At 44.1% G+C, this 27207-nt stretch overlaps 1 protein-coding gene across 1 annotated transcript in view; it reads left to right on the top strand.

Annotated features, from left to right (window-relative positions):
• The window catches only part of BRINP1 (BMP/retinoic acid inducible neural specific 1), a 94702-nt gene extending 67820 nt beyond the window's left edge, over positions 1-26882 (top strand). The window contains exons 4-8 of the mRNA XM_038375178.2: positions 3745-3914; positions 5315-5420; positions 16500-16736; positions 18474-18696; positions 25240-26882. Coding sequence (XP_038231106.1) covers positions 3745-3914; positions 5315-5420; positions 16500-16736; positions 18474-18696; positions 25240-26380 — 1877 coding nt within the window. The 3' untranslated portion in view covers positions 26381-26882. The remainder of the gene's footprint in view (positions 1-3744; positions 3915-5314; positions 5421-16499; positions 16737-18473; positions 18697-25239) is intronic.
• The last annotated feature ends 325 nt before the right edge of the window (positions 26883-27207 follow it).

Raw genomic sequence — 27207 nt, 5'->3', positions numbered from 1 at the left:
GATGGAGTACACAGAGCCGAGAGCTCATTTGCAGGGAAAGCCCTGAAGGGAAGACAACTTTGAACATAGCATCTGCTTAATAAACGAGAAATTAAGACTTAATAATGCAGCAAAAGTCTATTAACCCCTCTTGATCTATGGGCTGCTTTCGCTGGCTCTCTTTCTGTGGGGATATTGTGCTTTTCCCAGCTTAGGCAAATGCATGCAGCGTGGGTTTCAAGCAGCGGCCTCTCCCTGCCCTCTCCTGCCATTGTACTCTCAGGAACGCTGCTTGTCTCCCCATATGTGTACTGAATGAAGCATATAGAAGGTTTTCTTTTTCCCCCTCGTCCTCCCCGTGGTGAGACTGAAACACTTCGGAGGGGCAAACTACAACTTCTTTGGAAATAGAACACAGATCTCCAGGTGCCATAAAAGCTTTGGGTTCTCCAATTACTGTCTAGGTGCTAGCTTCATATAGCCTCCTTACGTGCAGGTCTGGGACCCTTGTTCCTATCCCTCAGCTCTGTCAATGTAGATGCCATTTTTGGCTCAGTATTTAACACTCTAGCAGCTTTGGTTACTGTCCAGTAGCTTTACCAGGTGGGGATTTAACCAGGACTTTTTGCTTTCTGCCAGGTCTCTACGGCCTATGTCTACACGACAAGTGAGGAGTTTGAGTCCCCCACTCGTGTACACATATTTGTGCTATGTCATGAGCGGTAACGTGAATACAGATTGCAGGGTAGCCGTCGTAGTATGGGTAGAGGCAGTAGAGGCATGGCTGAGCCGTGTTGAGTACAAATCTGCCTGAAACCAGTGGATATATACTCAGCATGGCTTGGTTGTTCCTCCACTGCCACGCCCCACACTTCTGGAGCTACACTGATGTCTATATTCACACTACCTCGATGACAGCGGTGCCAGGGCACGTCTACACTTAGTATGCTGGTGCAGCTGCACCACTGTCGCACTTCCGTGAAGACGTATTACACTGACAGGAGAGCTTCTCCCGGCCGTATAGTGAATCCACCTCCATGAAAGGTGGTGGCTATGTCGCGGGGAGAAGCCCTCCGATCACCATAGCCCTGTTACACTGGGGGTTAGGCTGATAGAACTACATCGCTCGGGGGCGGGGGGAGGATATTTAACACTCCTGAGGGTTGTAGTTATACCAGGGTAAGTTGATAGTGTAGACCTGACCCGAGTACAAGTACAAGAGCGACCCTCGTTCAAAGCGTTGTCCCAGCTAAGCATTCCACCAGTGATTGTTGAGCCAGGGACTGACATAGGCCCTGATCTTTCTGCATGGGAAGCAAAAAACAAAGTGCGGGCTTTGCTAAAGAACACAAGGGAGTTCCCAAATCCCACTGGAACTCAGTAGCAGCTGGGTGTCTAACTGCCATCCAGGCGATACCATCCAGGGCCCCCATTACTATGTATAGTAATCTAGTCCGAAATGGACACAGAAGATCGCATTGATCTCTGGTGCAACTCCACTGAGTTCAGCGGAGTTACATCAAGGATACATTTGGCCCAATCTACAGCCTTTATTGCCTATTAATCACATTTTCCCACAAGCACCTTTGCATTTCTTCCCAAGCTTCTCCCCTCATACAGAGGAACTCCTTGTAAAAATCCACGAAGCCACTACTTTATCTTCCTTCAAAGCTCTCCTGAAAACTCATATGTGTTGTGATGCCGGCAAAACATTTGACAGCAGCTAAGCAGCTGGTGTGCTGTGACCGCTGCTTAACATGCTAATCATATTCGTCTCATTACCTTGTGCTTTCCCCGTCTGTTTGTTGTATCCACCTGTTGTCTCCCATCATATGCTTAGATTGTAAACCCTTTGGGGCAGGAAACATCTTCTCCGTTTTGTGTGTGTACAAGGCCTAACATGGTGAAGCCTCGATCCCCGTCTTGGGCCTCTAGGTATCGCTGTCAACACCTTAATTATTGATTATTATTGTTGTTATTATTTAGAGCTGGTCAGAATCTGGGGTTTTTTCCCCATGGAAAATTTTGAGGAAAACAATGTTTTTGGTCGGAATTTTCTATAGAAAATTTTGACTTCCTGGCAAAAAAAAATTAAAATATTTTCATTTGAAAATGCCCCAGCTTGCCTCATGGGAGTTGTAGTTGGATGCTGGAAGCTCCCATTCTCTGTGGCTTAGGTTGGGTTCCCTGGTCAGACTGTTTGCCATGATGCACCACAGTCTCCCCTCTTGTTGAGGGGACAGGGGTGTGCCATGGGAGACCCCTGGCCATGGTGCATCCTGGGATATGTGGGTCAGCTAGTGAGTCTGGACCATAGAGAATAAGGACATGAGGAAACTGAACTACAGTTCCCGTTAGGCACCGCAGTAGCATTGCCAAATCAAAATATTCTGGACTCTGGTTTTTAAATGAAAAATTTAGAGATACATTTCATATACATTTTTGATTTTGTCAAATCAAAGTTTGTCACAGAAAGTGTCTGCTTCCCACGGAAAAATTCAGTTTTTTCCTCTAAAAAATCAAATATCCCTAAAGCAAAATATTTACCCATCAAAACAGTGGTGATGCATTTTTTTTCATACAACCCTATTATTATAATGATCAGCAGCAGCATAAATATCAATTCATCTGTTGGATACACAGGTTGGATTACAGCAGGTGCTACTTACTTCCACCCTAATTAAACTTTGATTCTTCTCTCAAAGCTAACTACATAAAAATGGCCCCTTCTGCTCTGTGTGTACATTCAAAATCAGATTTCCTGACCTTAGTGAGGAAAATATGTTGGTTTTGCCTGTCACTCCTTTCAGGTTTTCAGAGCTAGCAGAGCTCAGAGTTGGATTGTATTCCGGCTCAGATATCATCATGAATAGATTTTTTTTTAAAGTAAACTGTGGTTATAAACTTTGTTCATCTTTCTTTTCTTTTCATTGAGAATGTTGCTATTGTTCATTAACGTTTATTGCCTCTTGGGACTCTAACTTCTGTACTTCCTGATTCTCTGTCATTTCCAGGGCAGCAGTGCTCTCGTTAATACCGAGCCTGATTTACCCGCACTCCTTTGTCCTGTTCAATACCTTTTCCCTTGCTCTTGTACCCACACAACACGCTTCACCTGTGCTCTCCAGAATTGCATGAAGAGCAGAGTGGTCATTTATGCTACTTCTCTTTGCTTTTTTTCTGCTTGTCATCTCATCCCTCCTACTTCCCATTCTTCTCAACCACTCATCTTGCATAGTCACTGGATGCCAGATCAGTACAAATGACACTCATTTACCCTTTGAACATAGACCCATTCACTCATGAGCTAAATGTAACTTTTAAACTATCATTTATGCCATTGAATTAAGATAAGAGACTTCCATGAGATTTGCATCTTCTTCCACTAAGTCTAAATATTGGCCCTATGCAAATCACTCCAAATGTATCCCCACAATTACAGGCCTTGTTGTTGTTATTGTTCTATATAATGGGCTAGTTTCTCCATTGGTATAAATCAGCATTGACTTTAGTGAAGTTATTCCAATTTACAGCAGCTGGGGATCTGGACCGTTGGCCTCAATGGAGCTGTACTCAGATTTTGAATCTGGCCCATTGTACAGAAGAATGGGACTGGCTTTGTTGCACAAGGCATCGCCGGGGTGCAGAGATCTCAGAGTTTGGATGGCACAGGTTCAGCATGTGATATCATAGGTACCTCTGCACACTGCCCTGTGGGGTAGCAGCAAACCTTCCAATGTAGCAATCTGTTTTCTTTCACTGCAGGGGAGGAGGCCTTGACCATGTACATGGACAAAAGCCGACTTGACAGGAAGTCAGGAAATGCTACCCAAAGCGTTGAGGCACTGCACCAGCTTGCTTCCTCCTACTTTGTAGACCGTGATGGCACCATGAGGAGACTCCATGAGATCCAGATCTCTACCGGAGCAATCAAGGTATTGCTTCTGCTGCTATGGAGATTCCAGGGAGAGAAATGGAGCGGGGAATGACAACCATCCCAATGCAAGAGTGATGCTAGTCAGGGCTTGGTCTTTAATATGATATAATTGGTTTAATTGCTGGGTAGGCACCAACAATTGCAATGTGGCATTCTTCACAAGAAAAGGCAAGTTATTGCACTGTGCTACTGATGTTAGATGGGAAAAGTAATTATTTTGTGTCCCTCATTTTGTGTAGGCACAGATCATTCCGGCATGAAGGCGATTTTGGGAAGGGGACACTCAGTGTGGCATTGATGTTAAGGAGATCATGGTCCTTGCAGTGTAGCAGTGATATTGGGGAGGGCATGGCCATGGCAGGTCAGCAACGACAATGGAAATGGGCAAGCAGTTCTGCAGTGGCAGGAATATTAGACAGCGTCACGCCACCCTTGTATGTCTTCCGCAGCAGGTATTAGTACAGTCTCTATTGAACAGCTCTCAGGTGAATTGACTACAAGGGAATGAGAAAAGCCTACAATGAGGATTTACAAAGGCTTCTAGAATGAAATGGACAGAGATAGAGAGCTGGAGGGAGAGTGGGGGAAGCTACTGGGAGGAGAATACAAAGGAACAGAAAATGGATCCACAAACAACAGCCTCCTCCTTTGAAATCACTCAGCCTCCACTGGGGAGGGATTCTATTGTCAGGGAACGTGCTGCAGGGATGGCAGGCGGGATGAAGCCATCACTCTTAGCCACTGCTGAAAGGCTCTGGCTCGTGTTATTGTTCTGTGGTGTCTCCTGGCCCAGCCTATTCCCTCAAAGATGGGAAACTGGATTGAGATATTGAAGCCCTGACAGTAGATAACCACTCTTTGTGAATTCAGAAGGACAGGTCTCCTCTGCAGATAGATACCAATAATAACAACAGCTATGCTACAAGCAGCAGGAGGATTTTCTGTCTTTCCATCTATCCGTAGTATGTGCTTGTGTGGTGAGGGGCAGGACATCACCCACCATATCTGGTTCTCAATCCATGTGCTCTAGATAGCCATGGAGAGAAAATGGGATAACTCCTCTCCTGGCTTTTGGTCTAAGACAACAGAGATCCCCCATGGATCAACCTGCAGGCCTCCCTTCACCAGGCTCAGATTCAGATGCAATAACATAAAACAAGGGACAGTTTGCACCTGGACAGAGTCTGGGAGGTGGCTCTTTTTTCAAGTTTGTATTTCTAACCTGGCCCTGTCTGTCCACTGGGGATATTTAGCTTTCACCCACATCATGTAGGTTGTATCTTGGTGAGGGTGGGGTAGGTGAGGGTGTCCGTCAGTCAGTGGAGATGTCAGGGGTTGGACGTCGTGGAAATGCTGCAAACAAATGACATTTTTCCTTTTTTTGGCATCCTGCTCTAGGTAACAGAAACTCGGACTGGCCCCCTGGGCTGTAACAGCTACGACAATCTGGACTCTGTGAGTTCTGTCCTTCTGCAAAGCACTGAGAGCAAACTCCACCTGCAAGGTAGGAAACAGAAGAAAAAGTGAATGTGAGGGGCGGAGGGAGCAATGAGAAGAGAAAATTAAAGCTCATACTCTCCTCCTCCTTCTTCTTCCTCTCCTAGTGTTTGTTACAGTCACTTGCCTTGTCTTCAGTTAGACTGTAAGCACCTTCAAGCAGGGACAGTGTCTTCCTATGTATATATACAGTGCCTAGCACAATGGGACCCAGATCCTGACTGAGGGCCAGAACTGCAAAGGCATTCAGGTGCCTAAAGATGTATCTAGGAACATAGTGGAATTTCCAAAAGTGCCTAAATAATGTAAGTGCCTGAATCCCATTGGCTTCCAATGGGAGTTAGGCACCTAACCTGCTCAGGTGCTTTGGTAAATCCTATTAGGTGCCTAGATGCATCTTTAGGTGCCTAAAGGCCTTTGCTATTTTGGCCCTGAGTCCTCTGCATGCTACTGCAGTTTGAATAGTAAACAGTAACAATGTTTGAAACAGGCAGAAGGAGAAAGAGAGAAGGACTAAAAGAAAGAGAGAGAAAGAGAGAGAGATTTATAGCAGGGCTATGGACCTGACTCAATGCTCACTGAAGTCAATGGGAGTTTTTCTGCTGACTTCGCTGGTCTTTGGTTTGGTCCCTATATCATTACACCTGTGCTCTAAGATTTGTATTGGCTGCCTATTGGTTTCCAGACAGATTTTAAGGTTTTAACCTATATAAACTTGACCTCGCAACTCTCTCCACTTGTCTGAAGTAGTCTGAATCTGTTGGCATTCAGAACAAGCTGTGAGGCTCAACTACTTTTTTTTGGTGGTGGGGAGGAAGGGGGCTTGGGAAAGGTGAGAGGACTGAATGAGGATAGAATATTATGCCTACTGAGATGAATTTTTTGGTTAGTGTCTTGACTACAAAGGTGAATCTATGCTGCTGGGTTTGTTATTCATATTGACTGTGTTCTAAAACAAAGCCAAAGGCACCAGAGAATAAATGGGCACAATGCTTTTTTATTGTTGTATATACATCAATGTAAAGAAATACCAACATATCCAATGATATTTAAGTAACATACTGGCCAAATGTCCCTTTCTCCCTCTCTGGTGGCTGATCAGAGGTGTGTGAGTCAGCCACAGTTACTATCTAGTATACCTAATCCTTTAGTTCAAGTGATAGACACCTGTATTTTGGAGCTAGAGGTCATGGGCCAAGTACATTAATTAATTAAATGACCAGTCCTGGTTCCACTGAAGTCAACAGGAGTCTTTCCATTTACTTCAATGGAGCAGAAAATGTATTGTGCATGAAATCTGTTGTGATTATACTCAATGTTTAACAAAATAGGAAATATGAATTTTAACAATTCACTTTGTCCAATTTTTATATAGATTTAAATTTAAATTTTTCAGAAGAACAGGCTATATTATGTTTTTGGTTTTCAGTATAAATTGGCAAGCGTTGTTTTAATTTTAGTGAAACATAGGATGTTTCACAGAAATTGGGCTTCATTTACTGAATTATATTGTGAATTTTTTTAAAAAATGTTTTCTTTAAAAATAATAGCCATGTTGCTTTAAATGTATTGGTGAGCACTGAAATGTACCTTCCCATAATTTATATAGATAGTAATATATAATGTGGGGCTTCTTATATATACTATAGGGATGATCACTAATCAAAACCCATAGATAGATAGATAGATAGATAGATAGATAGATAGATAGATAGATAGATAGATAGATAGATAGATAGATAGATAGATAGATAGATCTAAGGACCTAATCCAAAGACTGGATGAATGGAAAGGCTCCCATTGACTTCAAAGAACCTGGGATCAGGCCCCAATGAACAATAAGGCTTAAAGTCATCCAAGGTTATTAATTATTAAGGGTGGGATTTTCAAAGACATTGGCTGAAAACCAATGGGTGCATATTGTCCTCTGGCCCTTTTGAAAATACCAGGGAAGGGGTTATCCTAGATTTCTGTAAGTAATTTTCTCTAGATTTATAGTAAGTTCTTAGATTTGACCTATTACTCTGATTTCACGATAATGTGGCCAATCTTCAGATATGTATACCTTTAGCAAATACCTCTGCTGTACAATAAATTATGATTGATTAGGATATGTATGACCAACCAAGGGAAGGGAAAGAGGGAAGTCTTGCATTGCTATTAGAGCTGGCCAAGAATTTTCCGTCAAAGCGTTTTGTTGTTGTTCATATTTTTTTTTATGGAAAATGAGGTTTCCACAAAATCTTGCTGTTGACATTTTTTAATTTTCCCAGTAGAAAATAGAAAGAAATATCTCATTTTGACATTTCCTATTCATAGTTATTGGGAACTTTATATTCGATAAAAATTAACATTTCAAATGTTTGTTCGTATGTGGGCCGAAAGAAAAAGGAATACCATAATTTCCTGTATGTCAGAAATTCTGATTTTTGCTTTTCACTTGATCAGAGTTAGGGATAGCTATGATGGGAGGAGAGCTTCCAAGTGGGGTTTGAAGGGACAATGCAACCAGGGGAAATAAAGACAGAAACAGAATGTCAGTGAAAGAGAATTTGGAAATGGGAACTTAACCATTGCTTTCATGGAGCTGACTCAATGGGAGTGGGGAGAGAGTGAATGAAGAAAGAGTAAGAGAGAGAGAGAGAGAATAAAAATCAAAGGGAAAGAGAGAAGGAGAACACAGTGTGTGAGAGGGAAGGGGGAAGGAATAGAAAGAAAGTTTCCCCTTCCCACTTCTTCAGTCGGTCCCCATGATTATTAGGATCTGAATCAGTCTCTGGCAAAAAAGAATGGGGATGGTAGGAGTTTGTCTGGCTGAGAAATTCCGAAAACTTCACCCTTTCTGACCATCCCAGTAGTCACTCCTATTCAGAAAGCCAAGGTTGAGCAGCACCATTGAAGCTAAAAAGAGAAAGCCAAAGAGCAGAGAAAAACAATGGAAGTGGGGGGCACCTGGAAAGATGCGTGCTATGTAGTGTCGCCCTGAACAGTCTCTGCACACTTTCAGTAAAAAAGCATTTAAAAAAAGTATTAGGAACAAAATGAACCCTAACAATGCAGTTGGTCCATTACTAGATGTAGATGGTAGAATTATCAGTAATAATGCAGAAAAATCAGAAGTGATCAATAAATATTTCTATTCTGTATTTGGGGAAAACCAGCTGATGTAGTCTCATCATATGGGGATGACAACATGCTTTCCATTCCACTAGTAGCTCGAGAGGAGGTTAAACAGAAGCTATTAAAGTGGGCCCTGGTCTACATTGTGGGAGGGATAGATCTCTGTTACGCAACTTCAGCTACGTCAATAATGTAGCTGAAGTCGACGTACTTAGGTCGACTTACCATGGTGTCTTCACCATGGTGAGTTGGCTGCTGCCGCTCCCCCATAGACTCTGCCTGCACCTCTCGCAGCGGTGGAGTACAGGAGTTGATGGGAGAGCGCTCAGGGGTCGATTTATCGCGTCTAGACTAGACGCGATAAATCGATCCCCGCTGGATCGATTGCTGCCTGCCAATCCAGCGGATAGTGTAGACATACCCAGGTCCAGAGAACTTGGATTCAAGAGTTTTAAAAGAGCTGGCTGAAGAACTCTTTGAACTGATAATGTTGATTTTTAATACATCTTGGAGTACTGGGTAAGTTCCAGAAGACTGGAAGAAAGATATGTTGTGCCAATTTTTTAAAAGGTAAACAGGATGACCCAGGTAATTATAGGCCTGTCGGCCTGATATCAATCTCCGGAAAGATAATGGAGTGGCTGATATGGGACTCAATTTGTAAAGAATTAAAAGGAGGGCAATGTAATTAATGCAAATCAACATGGGCTAATGGAAAATAGATCCTGTCAAATTAACTTGATATATTTGTTTGATGAGATTACATATTTGGTTGATAAAGGTAATAGTGTTGATATAATATACTTAGGCTTTTGTAAGGTGCTTGACTTGGTACTGCATGACATTTTGATTAAAGAATTAGAGAAATATAAAATTAATATGGTGCACATTAAATGGATCAAAAACTGGCTAACTGATAGGTCTCAAAATGCAACTGTAAACAGGCAATCATAATTGAGTGGCTCTGTTTCCAGTGAGTTCCTGCAGGGATTGGTTCTTGGTCCTACGCTATTTCACATTTTTACCAATGACCTGGAAGAGACCATAAAATCATCACTCATAAAGCTTTCAGATGACACAAAAATTGGGGGAATGGTAAATAATGAAGAGGACAAGTCACTGACACAAAGAGATATGGATCACTTGGTAAACTGGATGCAAGCAATGTTCATTTATATATGGCTAAATGTAAATGTATACATCTAGGAACAAAGAATGTAGGCCATGCTTACAGAATGGGGGACTCTATCTGGTGAAGCAGTGACTCTGAAAAGAAAGATTTGGGGGTCAAGGTGGATAATCAGCTGAACATGAGCTCTCAGTGTGATGCTGTGGCCAACAGAGCTAATGAAATCCTGGGATGTATAAACGGGAATCTTGCATAGGAGTAGAGAGGTTATTTTACCTCTGCATTCGGCATTGGTGTGACCACTGCTGGAATACTGTGTCCAGTTCTGGTGCCACAATTCAAGAAGGGTGTTGATAAATTGGAGAGGGTTGAAGAGCCAAAAGAATTATTAAAGGATTAGAAAACGGGCCTTATAATGATAGACTCAAGGAGCTCAACCTATTTAGCTTAACAAAGAGAATGTTAAGGGGTGACTTGATTACAGTCTATAACTACCTACTTGGGAAAAATATTTATTCAATCTAGCAGAGAAAGGTACAGCGTGATCCAATGGCTGGAAGTGGAAGCTAGACAAATTCAGACTGGGACTAAAATGTACATTTTTAATGGTGAGAGTAATTAATCATTGAAACAATTTACCAAAGGTCATGGTAGATTCTCCATCACTTACAATTTTTAAATTCAGATTCTAACAGATCTGCCCTAGGACTTATTTGGGGGAAGTTCTCTGGCCTGTGTTATGCAGGAGGTCACACTAGATGATCACAGTGATCCCTTCTGGCCTTAGAATCTATGAATACTGAACACAGTCTCACTCAGAAACTCCCATAATCCCTAGAGAGAGAGATGGGGGAAGGGAGGAAAAGGGGGAGATGGTTGGGGGAGATTGTGATGATCCAAATGGAAAGGGAGGAACAGAGGGAAGGGGAACAAAAGAGAGAAGAGGGTAATGGTTGGGAAGGAGAGGACAGGAGAAGGCTGACAGAAAGAGAAGAGGAAAGGTTGAGAGTCCAGACAGGGAAGAAGGAAGGTACTGATTGCAATGGAAGGACGAACAAGTGCTCGCTCCTGGGATGCATCTCAGCTGTGTGAACTGGCGCAGAGAAAACTTATCGTGAGAATAACAAGCTAACCAGCACACATGGTTTACGTGCTACAACACAGGGCAAACCCAACACCGGCCAACCCAGAACTAAGGGAAAGGCTCAGGGGCAGGGAGGAATGGTCTTTTTTTAACAAAGCAAAGTGACCTTTAAAGCTACACTTTAATGTTATCCACCCAATCTGGAGGGCGGTTTGCTGAATAATTATTTAGGTTCTTTTCTCTGCTCTCCAGCTGCTTTGTGAGAGCTCACTAAGAATTAGTCACAGGGCTGCAGGTAATGAATCGTGACTTAGTCTACTCTAATCTGATTAGCAGCCAAGCATGAGCTGCTGACAGAAATCTGTGTTCCTGCCTTCATGTCGCTCTGTTTGGAGGCCAGTTCAATAAAAGAACAATGTCTTCATGACAGGGAGGATTTCTGATTCCCAACCAGTTGGCTGCAGCCAGACCTTGACTGAAGCCTCCGCGTGAGAACATCTCATTCTCAAGGAAGTGCCCGAGCCCCTGGTAGTCATAGGCCCAAGATGTAATGTTCAGATCCAGAGCCAACATGCCTCAAAGGTCATAGGAAGGCTTTGGTTAGGCCCTTTACAAGATATAAGGGTCGGCTGCAAGCTTTAGAACTGGATCTAAATGTCCTCAAACATCAGAGTGTGTGAGTCTAGGCCTGATCCTACCTGGACTGAGTAGTAACATTCACTGACAAAAGAGCATGTGTGTGGATGGGTGTCAGCATGTATGCATTCATGTGTGTCCGCATTCTTATCTCTTTGGCGGGCTCTATGCATTCTTGCCCAGCTTTCTTGCAGGCTGTAAGGGGTTGAGCACCGGCTGATTCTGTTGCCGATTGGAAAGGAATTGGCTCTTGGAGATGTTTGGCTCTGTGTGGCAATGCTGGAGATTGCAAGCAGAACTGGCCAGAAAATGGAATTTCCATTCTGTGGGAAATTCTGATATTTCAAAATTGGTTTTCATTCCGAAACAGATCCAGAATTTCTAAATTTCCAGCAAAACAAAAAGTTCCCCAGACCATTCATTTTGGAAATATCAAAATGCTTTTCTTTGATAGCGTCAAATCTTTTCACTTCAATATGGGAACCATGTTTCCTTTTGATAACATCAGCACAGTAACCTGAAACACTATTATATTATATTTGTGTATTATATCTATTCAAATATTTAATATAGGGGAAAAGTCAAGATGAAAGGAATTGAAATGAGAAAGTTGAAATGAAACATTTCAGCATCACCTTAATGAAACGAGAAAGTCAAAACAATTCATTTACATTTTGTCCCCATCCACACATTTCCCACAACACATTTGGATCTCAGCAAAACTGCATTTTTAAAGAGAAAACTGTTCCATCAACATTTTTGTCACTCGGCTTTAATTGCGGGGCTCTGTGAAGGTGCCTGCATTGGTGCAATATGCTTTTTAGATATGTCCAGGCCAAGGCCAAAACACCTCTCCAGGAACCCTTTCCGAATGAATTCAGGTCCCTTCCCACACCAGCTCCCATATCCTCTCTCTCCTCTGACCTCAGTTTCACCAAATCTCTGCTTCCTCCAGATTTTAAAGAGGGCCTTTGCACTTCTATATGTCAGACATTCATCCTGTGATTGATCCTGACCAATGGGTTACCATCTAAGGTGTGCAGTCTCCCAGAAGCCTGGTGGGTGAGAAAGCACAGGTGTGCATACCTGTCTCTGGTCTGAGTGTGTATGTGCACCTCTGCATGTTTACATGTGCATGTGAATAGGAGTGTAGGTGTGTGTGATTATATTGCTACAACCTTAACATTCAACCTCCCCTATCGGGGATTTCCTAGCCTGGAGGATAATCTTTGTGCATTGCTGGGAGTTCCTGTAGAAAGGCAAACACCTTCTGCAGGATGGGTGGAATTTTTAAGCTGCAGAGCTGTATTTCTTGTGTCCAAGTCTGCGTTTTGGAAATGCATGCGTCTGAGTGCATGAGTCCCTGAGCCAGCCAACCATTTAAACATGTGCTCATCTTTAAGCCACATTAGTAGTTGCATTGAAATCAATAGGATGGCTCATGTTTAAATGCAAATGCCTTGCATTAAATGCATTTGCATTTGCATTTGCCTTAAGTGCCTTGATAGATTGAGTCTTAGTCTAACTTTTAATCAGGCCTGTACTCACTAAGCGCCCTTTACACCACACTGACATTGTGAAGGGGCCTGTAGAAGGGTGAATTAACTGCGGGTGAACCTCTCATGGCTGGGTGTGCGGCTTTCCTCATCCAGCACACACTCATTGCTGGGTGTGGGTCCCCCTCATCTAGCACCCCCTGCCGATGGTTGCGCTGGCCCTGCAATGGTTTCTCTTCTTGTCACTCAGCCCTCCAGCCAGGGTCAGCCACAGGAGCTTGCTTCATTCCTGTGTCCTCCAGATAGCTTCCCTCCCCCCTCAGATTTCCTTCTCGCCATGCAGGGCCTCCCTGTTTTCTCAGGTCTCTCTACTTCCTCAAAAGTGACTGCAGAATTCTTCACTCTCTGCCTTCTGCTTCACACTGCTTCTCTTTGTACCACTCCCCAGCTCCTCCCCAGCTAGACTTCATCTTTAATTAAGTCTGGCCTACCCTCTAGGAGCAAACGGGTGGGTTAATTGGCCTGTCAAGCCCACATTAACCCTTTCACCACCTGTGTGTGGTAGAGATCCCAGCACCTGGCCTTAAACTGAGTGTAAATGAGCATTAGGACCTGCTAGTGAGCATTTGTGAGGGTGCACATATTTCTATGGGTGTGTGTAACTATAGGCGCGTGCATGTATTGTATATGAGAGGGTGTTTGTTTGAAAAGTATTTCTGCATGTTTGGCCATGCAGTATACATGCAGTATACGTTGTGTACATGCATGGGGATGTGTAAGAGTGTACATTTGTGGTCTGTAAGTGAAAGGGAGATGAGTGTCAATCAGAAGTGTGCACCATGTGTCTAGCTATGTGTGCATATGTACAGGGTGGTTTCCCACAGGTTAGCTGGACTGTTATGCATGGGAAAGCAATCCCCATTAGCTGGGATGGGGAAGAATGTTGGTGCTGCTGTCCAACTAAGGTTAAAAAAGAAAGTTTGGTGAACTGAAAAGCATAACAATATTTTAGGCTTTGCATGGGATCTCAGATGCCAAGACAGGCCATTCCGGAAGAGTGTAGACAAAGCACTGAGTCAAATCCATGGCTATATCATTCCTTTAGAGTCCATGGAAGGTAATAAGTCCAACTCATGGCTAGCTATTGCCCCAGACCCTCAGTGAATCTAGGAACCCTCAGGGTCTCAAAGATCTTTCTCCAGATGCTTTGAAAATCATAAAGTCCTTAGCCGCTCCGTGCTCACTTTCCATTGCCAAGGCAAGTGGAGTAAAGTCTTGGAGCCTGGCAACTGGAGATCTTCGCCTACTTCCAGTACTGAGGTTTGAAAAGGAAATTTCCTTCTATAGATGGATAAGATGATAGTGCAGCGCAAAATCCAGCAAGGTGCTGAGCACCTGCAATCCCTTTTGGAGTCAAAAGGAGGAGTCCTGAGTTCTTCTTGAGACCTATCCCAGGAGAGATCAGTAGGACATGCAGGGGCACACCCTCTTTTTATATTTTTCCCATTGCCTGATGGAGCTCTCCCTGCCACCACCCCACCACCCCCGACCCTGATTCTTGAAGTAGACAGAGAAGTAGGCATGAAGGACGTGGTTTTCAGAGGTGTGGAGAACCCATAATTTCCAGGATAATTGATGGTGGCTACAAATGCTCAGTGCCTCTGAAAACCAGGCCCCAAACTCTTTCCTCATGCATGTGTGCCAAATATTACCGCTGGCTAAAGACAGCACTATATTTATTCTGCCCGGCAGCTGCCACTGCTCTGCGCTTGACTGAGAATTAGGTCAGACAATTGGACAGCTCACTGCCAGGGGACATGGCGTTCTGCATAAACCATGTCTTGTGCACAAGGGAGGTAAGAAAAAGACGTCTGGGATATCCCCTGTGCCTTGGTTGTTCCCCAGTACCTGAGCTACTTCGTCCTGCACCAGAGGTGGGAAGAGCATCCATTAAAACAAGCTCTGATGTGGGTTCTCAGGAGCTCCCGACCACCTTTCTATCACCTAGAGTGCAAATGACTCATCCCAAAGACGGGGGTTGAACTCCTGAATGGGATCACAGCCCTCCTGCCCTTTCTCCACAGTTTCATCCTGTGAATTATTGTCTTATTTTCATTCCACTCCAATGAGCTGTCAGCGATGGATACTGTAATTCAGGGCAATAGAAACACAAACAGATGGGTAATTGACCCGTGTGCCTTCATTACACTGGAGTTCAGCACTGCTGTTCAAGCCATAAACTCCTTTATCTGCCAGTCTGAAATCCCTGGGCCTTTTATGAGGAAAGGCGATCAGGCCAGGCTCCTTCACTCACAGTTATTGTTCTCCCCTGCCTCATGCATTGCAGAAACTGACAGAGTCTGACAAGCAGAACTTATCAGGTACAAGGAAACAGCTGTGAATCCTATTGGGCCCCAGGCCGTCTGCAGGGAGCCCACAGACTTGGGCTTTAACAGGAGAGCTCAGAAAAATATCTATAGTGTGTATGCACGCTTGTGTACGTGTGTGTGTGTGTGCGGAAACGGGTATGTATATAGGGCTAGATTCTCAGGATTTGCAAAGTGTCAAAGCTACATTGAGGTCAGTGGAACTATGCTAGTCTCCATTAGTAAGAATAGGAGTACTTGTGGCACCTTAGAGACTAACAAATTTATTAGAGCATAAGCTTTCGTGAGCTACAGCTCATCGATGAAGTGAGCTGTAGCTCACGAAAGCTTATGCTCTAATAAATTTGTTAGTCTCTAAGGTGCCACAAGTACTCCTTTTCTTTTTGCGAATACAGACTAACACGGCTGCTACTCTGAAACCTGTAATTAGTAAGAATGTGACACTTACTCAGTGGGACGTGGGCTCCAAAATCCCTAACCACCAGTACAAATCCCGACCCCGTATTTTTTCTTTCTTGTCTATGGTAATTCTTTCTGTCTACTGCTCTCTAGCCTTTCTTTCATTCTGTCTTTCTTGCCTAGGTCTGACATTTCTGCACCATGAAAGATATTTAGTCTCCAACAAAATAGGTCAGAACGGCATAACGCTCATTATGGGTGAACTAGCGCTTGGTGGATGAGGCTGAAAAGGTCCATCCTAGTAAAAGGTACAAAGGCCAGCACTGTGTACCAGAGTGGAACATACTGTGGTGGAGTCTGGGGTTGAATTGAATAGAGACAACCTCCTCCCAGTGTAGGATAGAGGGGACTCTGGGGTTGGGGTATAGAGGCAGCCCCTCCCAGGCAGTTCTGTGAGGCTACAGGTTTTTATCAGGCTTTTTCTAGCACCTAATAGTATAACAATGTCATTTTCACCTACAGGACTCCCTCCTTATGTCTCTTCTTGCAGTACATACTGTTGTGTATTTTCCAAGGCTTTTGAGATGATACCCCATGCCATGTCCTCCTTAAGGCCAGCAGATGCAATCAGATCTCAGCTAAGCAGTTGCAAGGCGCTTGAGGCATAAATCTTGTACCCCAAATTCCTTGCTTATGATAACTAGGGAAGAAATCTTATAGCAACTTTTAATTCCTCTGTGTCACCTTCCCAAGCTATTAATGAAACAGGTTTAAAAAAAGGAAAGGCAACCCGAAGCATTTATTTTCACATTCCCTGCTCTTGTCTCTACGCCAGGTCTCCAGATCATCTTCCCTCAGTATTTACAGGAGAAATTTGTCCAGTCTGCATTGAGTTACATCATGTGCAACGGAGAGGGGGAGTATGTGTGTCGGAACAGCCAGTGCAGCTGCCAGTGTGCTGAAGAATTCCCACAATGCAACTGTCCCATCACCGACATTCAGATCATGGAGTACACGCTGGCAAACATGGGCAAGTCCTGGACGGAAGCTTATAAAGATCTCGAGAATTCAGGTAACCAGGCAAAAGGGCTGTTTTCCAGCTTCTGTGGTTTTGTTGTTGTTGTTTTAAGAATGATAAGAGCAAGGGTTGTTAGGAAAATGGGTTTATCTTCCAGAAAACATTTTGACCTTTCATTAAACACCCCCCGCCCACACTGAAAAAAACTAATTTTTTTTTGTCTAATATCTAGAAGATTTTGTTTTTCAAATGTTCATTTTTTTGGACAAAAATTGGAATATTTTCATGTAAAGCAGACACTTTTCATGAAGAATGTTGTTTCGCAGAAAACCCAATGTTCTATCCAAACCCAGTTTTGATGGAAAATTCTCTATTGGCCCTGCTAACATTCCAAACAGTCTATTTCATCATTAAACAATTCATTTGTAAGGACAGGAAGCAAATGCAGAGTTTTTATTGCTAAAGGGTACTAGGTATAATCAGTGTGGTCCACGAAGCAATTGTACATGATGATAGTTTCAGAGGACAGGGGAATGGGAGGGAATCATTTTGGGGGGAGGAGGAGAAGGGGACTGAATGCCACATTATAAATTGAGTGGAATGTAGATGACTAAAAAAGAAAATCTCCCAGCTGCCTTTGGGGAAAGATGTAGGAAACCAGATGTCCTATGGTCTTTATAGTGTGGTGGTCGTGATTATATTTTATTAGGTGCTCAGATTGTATGGTGATGAATATCTACCTCCCTCCCTAACTACCTACTCGGCTAATACATAGACTTTCTCTATTAGGCTGCTAGACTTGAGTTAGAGGTTGAACAATAGGAAACGTACAGTGGAAAAAAAATATTGATTATAGTTAAGGTCAGGTTTGGATGATTTAGTTGGGGATTGGTCCTGCTTTGAGCAGGGGGTTGGACTAGATGACCTCCTGAGGTCCCTTCCAACCCTGGTATTCTATGATTCTATGATCATTTATAAGGAATTTTCATACCACCAGTCCAAAAAGGAACAATTTTTCATTTATTTGAAAAAAATCAAGAAAATCTCTATAGAAAAGTTTTGGTTTAAAAAATGTTGGCTTCTCGGATTTTTTGCTTTTTGCTTTTTTTCTCCCTCTCTCTTCCCCCTCCCCTTTTTTGATTTTGCCACCAAAAGAGAGAAAGGAAAGGGGGCGTACATAAAAACAATAAACTGAAAGACAGAAAAAAGTGATGACATTTTTCATTTTCTGGTGTGGTGGGGCAAAAAATGGAAAATTTCAAACAAACCAAATTTGTTCATGAAAATTTCTGAATTTGAAAGAAAGGCCATTTTTAAATGGAAACATTTTTCACTTGAAAAGTTTTTAAACAGCACTAATCTCTACATTTTCTCTAGTGGAATCTCTCATCCCATATAAATAAGGCCTTGTTGGGAGCCCTTCCCATTTAGCAATGGCAGGGTGGGTACAACCCCACAGTGCCTTTGGTGACCCGCCCAGGTTAAGATCCCATGCCCTGGAGTATTAATTCTCCATCTATGTCTGCTGCAAGTATAAATGGAAAATATCTCACCCATAACATGCATTGGCTATAAATCCCCCCTTATAATAGCAATGACAACCACAGAATTAGGGGGCTTCCTGGAGAATAATGACAAACCGGGGGATTAATGCTCATCAGCTTGCTTCAGCTGGTTATTAATGCCGTACTGCACCTTGGTTGTTATTGCTTCAATAGCTAGTATTAGATCTTGTGCCCTCTGTATAGCACAAGTCACTCAAAGCCTGTCACTTTGGTTGTGTGTTCCTAGATGAGTTTAAATCCTTCATGAAAAGGCTACCTAACAACCACTTCCTGACCATTGGGAGCATCCACCAGCACTGGGGCAATGACTGGGATCTTCAGAACCGATACAAACTCCTGCAGAGCTCCATGGAAGCCCAACGGCAGAAGATCCAACGCACTGCCCGCAAACTCTTTGGCCTCAGTGTCCGGTGCCGGCACAATCCTAACCACCAGCTGCCTAGAGAAAGGTACTTATACCCCCACCTCTTTTGTCCATAGCAGGTGCCCGTGCTGATGGCCTCAGTGAGAAGCACTGTGGGGGGTTGTTTTGTTTTAGTTTTTTGAACACTTGGTGCCACTTTCTTTTACAAAGCTCAGAGCAATGCAGAGCAAAACTGTGGACCTGGAGTGACTCAGGCCCTGGTGACAGAGCTACAAATGAGAGTATGAAAGAAAGAGACAGGCATGCTCAGAGTTATTAAGGAAATGGGCGTCCTGTTACAGCTATAGCAGCTGTCGCTATTCTACAGTAATGGCTGACTCCTCCCAGCCTTTCCAGGTGGCAGGATTTAGAGCTGTCTCCCACCATCTTTGGAGTTCTGTCTCCATGGTTTCAATGAACATTTCTCACCCTATCCTAGCTCTTGTCTGGAACTGAGGAGCGACACTTGAAACCCTGGAAATAATGAGGCCTGGCGTCTTCCAAATCTCTCTGGGAGAGGATGGGCCAAGTTAGCATTTGTAGTTGAACTGCTTTTTTTCACCAGCTTGATCAGCTGTCTGTTCTATTTCGAGAGATAATTAATTGGCTAACTAGAGGCTCTTGTAACTATTTTATCCATAGGGCAGCGAGCATTTTGAGTTTTCACTTAGCCATATACAGTCAATGTAATGCTTCCAGGTCCTTAAGGCGTCTTTAATCACAGAGGACATTTTGTGCAGGTGGACAATCCCAATGAGGACACCAGGGATAGTTCAAGGTTAAAGGATTTTTATTTTCTTCTGGAGAACATTTTCAAACTGACCCATCTAGACAGTTGGCTAAGTTGTTACAAACGAACCTGGCTTACACAGAAGTAACATAGACATTCATATATTATCTTTGAATCATGCATCATCACCACCACCACAAGCAGAAAACAATACCTAGCAAATATGCAGCCAACTGTGCTGATACAAAGCTTTTATATAATTATGTCGTTAGCATTTCACTTCTATTTTAAAAAGCCAGCCAGGCAGAAAGGGAGCCTCCAACAAGCACTAAAAAAGCTGGGTGAGGGAGGATGAAATGGATGCTGGCAGCTGAATTTTTAACTGACTGATGTGTTTGATTTGTTTAAGTCAACACCACCAGGCATATTATCATTTCCACTCTTATGTGTCATTCCGCATTTGTACTAAGTTGGGGGGACTGGCTCAGTAGACAGATATGGAGAGAGAGGTATGTATTTCAGTGCTCTTTTTATTGGGGCTAGGAAACATTCTAATTTTCTAATTGTACATATTTCATAGAGACAGATGCTTATCATTCATGCCACTGGTTTTGAAAGGATGGAAGGGTTATACTAACAGCACGTCTCTCTCTCTTTCTCTCTCTCGTGCACAAAAGCATAATAGAAAAGTACATTGTATATTCAATAGCAACCTAAAGGAGAGAGAAATAGAATTGCCATTCACTGCCCTCCAAGAAAAAGAAGAGGAAGTGTGTCTAAGAAAAAGAGGGTAGAAATTTTTGTAATTGGAATGATACCACTCTGACCTTTGTCAGTAGTGGAGAAAGAAAGAAAGAAAGAAAGAAAGAAAGAAAGAGCAAATGTGTAAAGATTTGCATTAATCTGCTGTTTCTTAAAAGTACATTGTCTGTATCAGGTTCATAAGTTTTAAAAAAGAAATGACTCCTTAATTCTTGTAGCCTATATTAAACCATGTAGTAATTTATTTAAATTAGAAAACTGAATGGGCACATGTAAGTTTATTTTAAAACTTTAGAGTTAATAAATAATACACACAGAGGACCATCTATAGGACTCTAGCCTTATTGTCATTAGCTAAGAATACATTTCACAGTCTTTAAGAATGAAAATAGTAGCACATACTTTCACTTCTCTATGGCATCAAGCCATCCAACTATCACTTGATGAGAAATAAGTGGCTGATTCACAAAAATATTCAAATCCCCCTTTATTTTTCAATTAAATGTTGACACAAATGTGTAATCAAATGTTTAATTTCACATTTTAACTAGCACACATAGCTACCATCCCACATTTCCCCCAGACCTGCCCTTCAGCCTTGCCTAAAGAAAGTGTGTCCAGAAGGTCAACAAATCTGAACTCTTTTAAACCAGAGGGAGGGGAGCAAATTATTTAAAAGCAAAGGCCTCTCAAAAAGACCACTCTGCCTGGAGCTCCCTTTCATCTCTGGTGATGGGTCATCCACTGGTCTCAACTGCAGCCAGGTGACACAAATAGACAGAACTGACAGAAATGTAAAGAGCTAATGCATACACCATGCATCTTGTATGTAGTTTGTATTTTGCATTTCACAGGGCTTGAAGAGAAAACACTAGACGAGTCAGTTTATTGTCCGTCTCATTTTCTGGTTCTAATGTGCCAGCACAATGTGTTTAGTGTTCACAGCATTGCAGAGGGGATTGTTTGAATCTGACAACAAAAAAACATGGAAATTTAACCCCCACTTCTAATCTTTTGGGGGGGAGGGAGCAAGAGACACCCATCCAAAACATATTGGTTTCCTCTGACATTTGCTTTCAGATGGTGTCTGTCTTTCTTGATTGTTTCTACATCTATCTATCCAATCTCTCTCTCATTGCACCTCTTTCTTTCATGTCTATAGCTTGTCCCTAGGCACGCTCTGGGTTTTACTTCTTATTTTATTTATTTATCTATCTATCTATATATCTGCAGCCATCAGCAGATGGTATTTTTTCCCCTGTCCTGCTTGCATCTCTGTACTGCTGAGACACAGAAAACACTGTACCATCATCTGCTCCCTTCCCATCACCGCTTCATAATGCTGATTTGGGGAAGAGGAAAATTGCTAGTTTCCAGATCTTGGCTGAGACGCCTTTCCTGTTCTTCACAGCCTCCTCTTAGACGGGATGCTCAGAGAAAAAGTGGGTGGGAAGAATCGTAGTCTGCATTTGTACAATCCAAACAGCACTGAGGCTCGACTAGGACATAGGCCTGTTCCCCATACAATGCCAATTACAGAATCAGATCACTGTCGTATTTCTCTAATTCCTATCAGGTCAACTCTTACTATTCTGGCTTATTTCTGTTTATCTTTTGTGTGTGTATGGCAGCTATAAATTGGGCTTTTCATTGCAGTGAGCCATTTGCAGCCCAGACAAATATCCGTGTAGATCATCTTCTGAAATGTGCCTGGTCACACATAACCAACCTCCTGCCCCTCTTAGTCTCTTGCACTCACTAGAGTGGTTTGACAGTAATCTAATTCCACCGACTTCAGTGGAGTTACTCCTGATTTACACCAGTGTAAGTGAGCTCAGAATTAGACACAAAGGGCCTGATCCCACATTCTGTTCCACCAGCTTTACATCACTGTAACGCTAATTAAGTCAATGGAGTTACCTCCATGTAAACCCAGTGTAAAGGAGAAGAGAATCAGGCCATATATTTATGTGCACAGGGAATCTTTGAGTGCATGATGCACATGGAAGGCCAAATTCAGGCCTGGCATAAGGAAATCAATAGAGTTGTGCTTACACCACAGCTAAAACTGGCCCCTGATGTTAAGGTATAGGCATATGTAGCTGTTAAATCATGTGTAGTGTATTTCTCTCTATTATTTGTATATGAGAGTGTGCATGGTGGTTATTTAAGTCTATGTACAGTGTGTGTGTTTATGTATTTACAAAACACCATAATTACCCAATCAACTTGCAATGAAACCCACCTATACGCATACACCCACTACATAAACTATAATCTCACCCGTAGCCCTGGCGTTGTTCCTATGTCAATGCAGCCCTTTGGCCTCTCAATTCCTCTTCCTTACTCATGTGTTAGTGGCTCGTGCTGCATGATAGGTATCACTGGAGCTGGGGAGTCATTGTTACTTAGCTTCAGCAGAAGCCCCTTGCCTCTCTCTTCATTGCCAGATCAAATTCACTCAGCCAGTTACCCTTTACCAACCTGCCAAGAGGCTGGTTTCAGCTTCTTCTCCAGTGGGCAAATTTCTTCCCGCTCTGTGGGGCTGAGTGGCCATCACTGCCAGTGCTGCTTTATTGCAGGAGGTGTCCCCAGCTCCTACCACACCAATGCGTCTCCAGAGCAAGATATATGCCTACGAGCGTTACTCGAGACAGATCAGTTTTATCCCTCTTCTGGCACCAAGGCCAGTGCAAGGGCAGAGGGGAGGCACTGCATGCACACAGAATTGCTGGGCAAAAGAACACTCTCGCCATACCCCTAGCCTGGAATGCTCCCTACACCAGGAGTCCTCAGAGGGCAGCACAGAGCTGGTGAAGCCAGCTGTGCACTGGGGTCAGTGTAAAACTTGGATCGGATTCGCTTTCCTTTGCCTGTTCCCAAAAGTGTCACTCCCTGGGGCCTTGCCCCAGCTGTGGCACAGAGCAGGGACACAATTCAGGACACAAACCACATCCGCTTTTCATCTATATGGCCCCGGTCCCTTGCGAAGATTAATAAATGTGTTCTCCCAGCAAGCCTAGAGAAGGAATACCCCCATGGTACAGACAGGGAACGGAAATGCAAACAGATGATTGACAGAGCCAAGACTTGAACCCCTGTCTTTCAAGCCCCAGCCCTGTGCCTCATCCCTGAGTTCATCTTGCTGCCCGTGGGCTCCTCTGTTATAATTGTCATGGTGGAAATTGCAGTGTAGGTGGGAGCTTGGAATGTCTCTTTAAGACAACATAGCTGCTGTGAGCCTGGCAACCTGTGATTTCCCATTGTTGCCATTGAGCGGGGAGTCCCATCACAGGAGCCTCGTGCTTCATCAATGAGCCTTTCACCCATGCAGACAAAAAACAATTTGGCAGATGGGCGGGTTGTTTTATTTCCCATACACCTGCTCTAATGCTGCAGTTTTATATTTAGATCGCCATGTACAGCAGAAGCAATTAATTGTGCTTCCCTTGAGGGGAAGGTGATCCACCCATATTGTAGTCAGGGGGTCTAGTGGTTAGAGCACTTCAGGACAAGGGGGACATGGATGCTTACTCCTTCCCTGACTCGAGCATAGTGTCCTACTTTCCAGTCAGGACAAGAAAGTGACATTTATTAGATGTCAGTGTCTTGTTTCCAAGTTCCCTAGCCTCTCTATGCCCTTTCCCACTCTCAGGACAGTTCTGGTTAGCTGTTATGGGGGGGGGAGAGACCCTGGCAGCTTCATGCCAAGTGAGGAATGTGCTAATGGTCCCTTCACACTTCTCAGCCTTCAGCATTTTCCTATTAAATCATTTCGCTTCCCTGTCCCTCTCAGTTTGAGCCTTTCACTCAGTTTCTTTCTGCTTTATATCCCCACCCCCCTTGCATGGTTCTCTTTTCTACCCCCTTCTTTTTCTCCTTCTGTCAGTTTCTCTTTCCATTTGCCTTTTCTCCCCTCTGTTTTATTTCACTCTCCCCCTTAACCTCTCCCTCCTTCCCTGTCTGCTTCTAATTCTTTTCCATATCTCTCCCCACTTCCTTATTTATATCTTCCCCTCCATTTCTCTGTCTCCTCCACCCCTCTCTCCCTCATCCCTCCCTTCTCTTCTCTTTCTTGAGTCCTTTTGCTGTTCTTTGCTGCTGTATCATTTAATGCCTTCTTTGATACAGCTCACAGCTTAATGATTCTTCAGCAGTCAGGCTATGCAGGTGCCATGAATTTCACTAATCCAGCTCTGAGAGCCTCTGTCCATAATCACTTCTCCTGTTCTGCAGGAACTGAATCCTAATTTGTCATTAGCCAGTCCTCTCACTACAGCGCAATCAAGAACCTTTTTTGCCCAGAGGAGACAATGAAGTATTCATTAGTGAGGGCAGAGGGGCAGCTGCGCAAGGAGTTCTGGGGAGAGCTGGTTAGAAAGGAGGTACTAAGCGGTGGTCAGTCAGAAAGACAACATTATGGGGTGTTGGAGAAGCCATATATGGGGTTATGGTCTTGGTCATTAAGGGGGATTCCAGGGGTGGAATACATGGAGACTGTTGTATCTATATAGCACTACGGGGTGCAGGGAATGGGGGGACAGTTAGAAAGAGGAGGTCCCTGTGGGCACTAGTGGCTAGTTATGAACTGAGGGTACTACAATATGGAGTAATAGGGGCAGGCACTGAAATAGTGGGCCTAGAGAAGCTGTTATAACCTGCAGCAGTTGGTAATGATCCCCAAGGAACCAGCTGCCAGCTGGGGATAGTCAAAGGTGCCTTTCCCTGCAACCCCTTGTTGGGTTTGTCAATTCCACTCCCACTAATAACTCATGGGCACTGGTGAACCCCCAGCAAGAAATTGAGGCCAGATGGTCTTTCTTTTGCATGGTCTGTGCAGTGCAAAGAGAGTGATGCAGGATAGGGAATCTGCCCCAGAGCTATTTCTTAAAGAGCATTTATCCTCCAGTGGAGGAGGAGGCTAATTCTCCACCTGGAAGGAGATTGGACCAGGATATATCAAATGCCAGACCCCAGAACATGCAGCTTCTGAAACCCTGCCTCACATACCCACCCCACCCTTAATAGGGGCCCAGCTTCAATTGTAAGAACCCATCTGTAGACTTGAGGCTAAAGTTCTTGTTTTCCTGTTTGCAGGACAATACAGCAGTGGCTTACCCGGGTTCAGTCCCTGCTCTACTGCAACGAGAATGGGTTCTGGGGGACCTTTCTGGAGAGCCAACGGAGCTGCGTGTGCCACGGCAGCACCAGCCTGTGCCAGCGCCCCATCCCCTGTATCATCGGGGGCAACAACAGCTGCGCCATGTGTAGTTTGGCCAACATCTCCCTCTGCGGCTCGTGCAACAAGGGCTACAAGCTGTACCGGGGCCGCTGCGAGCCGCAGAACGTGGACTCGGAGCGCAGTGAGCAGTTCATCAGCTTTGAGACAGACTTGGATTTCCAGGATCTGGAGCTGAAGTATCTGCTGCAGAAAATGGACTCGCGCCTCTACGTGCACACCACCTTCATCAGCAACGAGATCCGCCTGGACACCTTCTTCGACCCCAGGTGGCGCAAGCGCATGTCCCTCACCCTGAAGAGCAACAAGAACCGGATGGACTTTATCCACATGGTGATCGGCATCTCCATGCGCCTATGCCAGATGCGCAACAGCAGCCTGGACCCTATGTTCTTTGTCTACGTCAACCCCTTCAGCGGGAGCCACTCGGAGGGCTGGAACATGCCCTTTGGGGAATTTGGCTACCCGCGCTGGGAGAAAATCCGCCTCCAGAACAGCCAGTGCTACAACTGGACCTTGCTGCTGGGCAACCGATGGAAAACCTTTTTTGAGACTGTCCACATCTACCTACGCAGCCGGACTCGGCTGCCCTCCCTGCTGCGCAACGAGACGGGCCAAGGGCCCGTGGACCTCTCTGACCCCAGCAAGCGTCAGTTCTACATCAAGATCTCTGACGTGCAGGTCTATGGCTACAGCCTGCGTTTCAACGCCGACCTGCTGCGCAGTGCTGTGCAGCAGGTCAACCAGTCATACACCCAAGGTGGGCAGTTCTACTCCTCGTCCTCCGTCATGCTTCTGCTGCTGGACATTCGGGACCGAATCAACAGACTGGCCCCCCCCGTGGCGCCAGGTAAGCCCCAGCTGGATCTGTTCTCCTGTATGCTCAAGCACCGCCTGAAATTGACCAACAGCGAGATCATCCGTGTGAACCATGCACTAGACCTGTACAACACCGAGATCCTCAAACAATCAGACCAGATGACAGCCAAACTCTGCTAACCCAGACTCTTCTGTGGACGCAACAGTAATTGGTCCTTTCGCTGTATAAAAAAAATGAAAAGAAAAAGGAAACAAGGAAAGGGGAAAGAAAAGAAAAGAAAATTTGTAAAATGTAATTAATATATGGAAAAAGGGGAGGGGGGAAGAGGAAATTCTTCATTTGTTGGAAACTAAACCCGTTCTAGCAGCTGTATAAAACTGTCAGGCATGTTTGTTATTTCTATAATCCATCATAAATGGGTCACATCTTACTCTCTCTCGACCTTGAGGGTGTTGCTTGTTAGGACTCAGGTGCTGCAAAAATAAATCAGAGGGAGGATCAGAGCTGGGGGGAGGGACGTTTCTGTAATGAATTGTAAAGATTTCTGCTATGCAGGTGCCAAGACCAACCAACCAACCAACCAACCAACCAAGAATTATATTTAAATGTAAAAGAACTGCCATTATTTCTAGTGGGAGTAAATGGTCAAAAGATAAAAGATATTTCTTCTGTTGAGGTTTATACCAGCTTGATGTTTAATTATTCACCCCTCCTGTGATGAACTTTGTCTCTGGAAGGGAGGTGATGGCAGTCCTTTGAGAGTAATAGCTGTGACTTGCACACACAAGGAGGCGGCAAGGACTACATTTTCCAAAGAGACTAGGAATTGGGGTGTCTCCATCTTCGGGCGCCCAACTTGAAACATCTTACCAGTGGGCCGGTGCTCAGCACTATCTGAAAATCAGCCCCTTTGAAGGACCAGGACCTCTACTGGGGCAAATCCCCAGCTGTGCCAAATGGTCAGAGCTCCATTGACACCATTGATCAAAGCTCCATTGGCGTCAAT

Source organism: Dermochelys coriacea, chromosome 16, assembly GCF_009764565.3.
Source record: "Dermochelys coriacea isolate rDerCor1 chromosome 16, rDerCor1.pri.v4, whole genome shotgun sequence".
NCBI lineage: Eukaryota > Metazoa > Chordata > Testudines > Dermochelyidae > Dermochelys > Dermochelys coriacea.
Note: the sequence above shows the minus strand (reverse complement) of the source record. Positions and strands in the feature narration are given on the sequence as shown.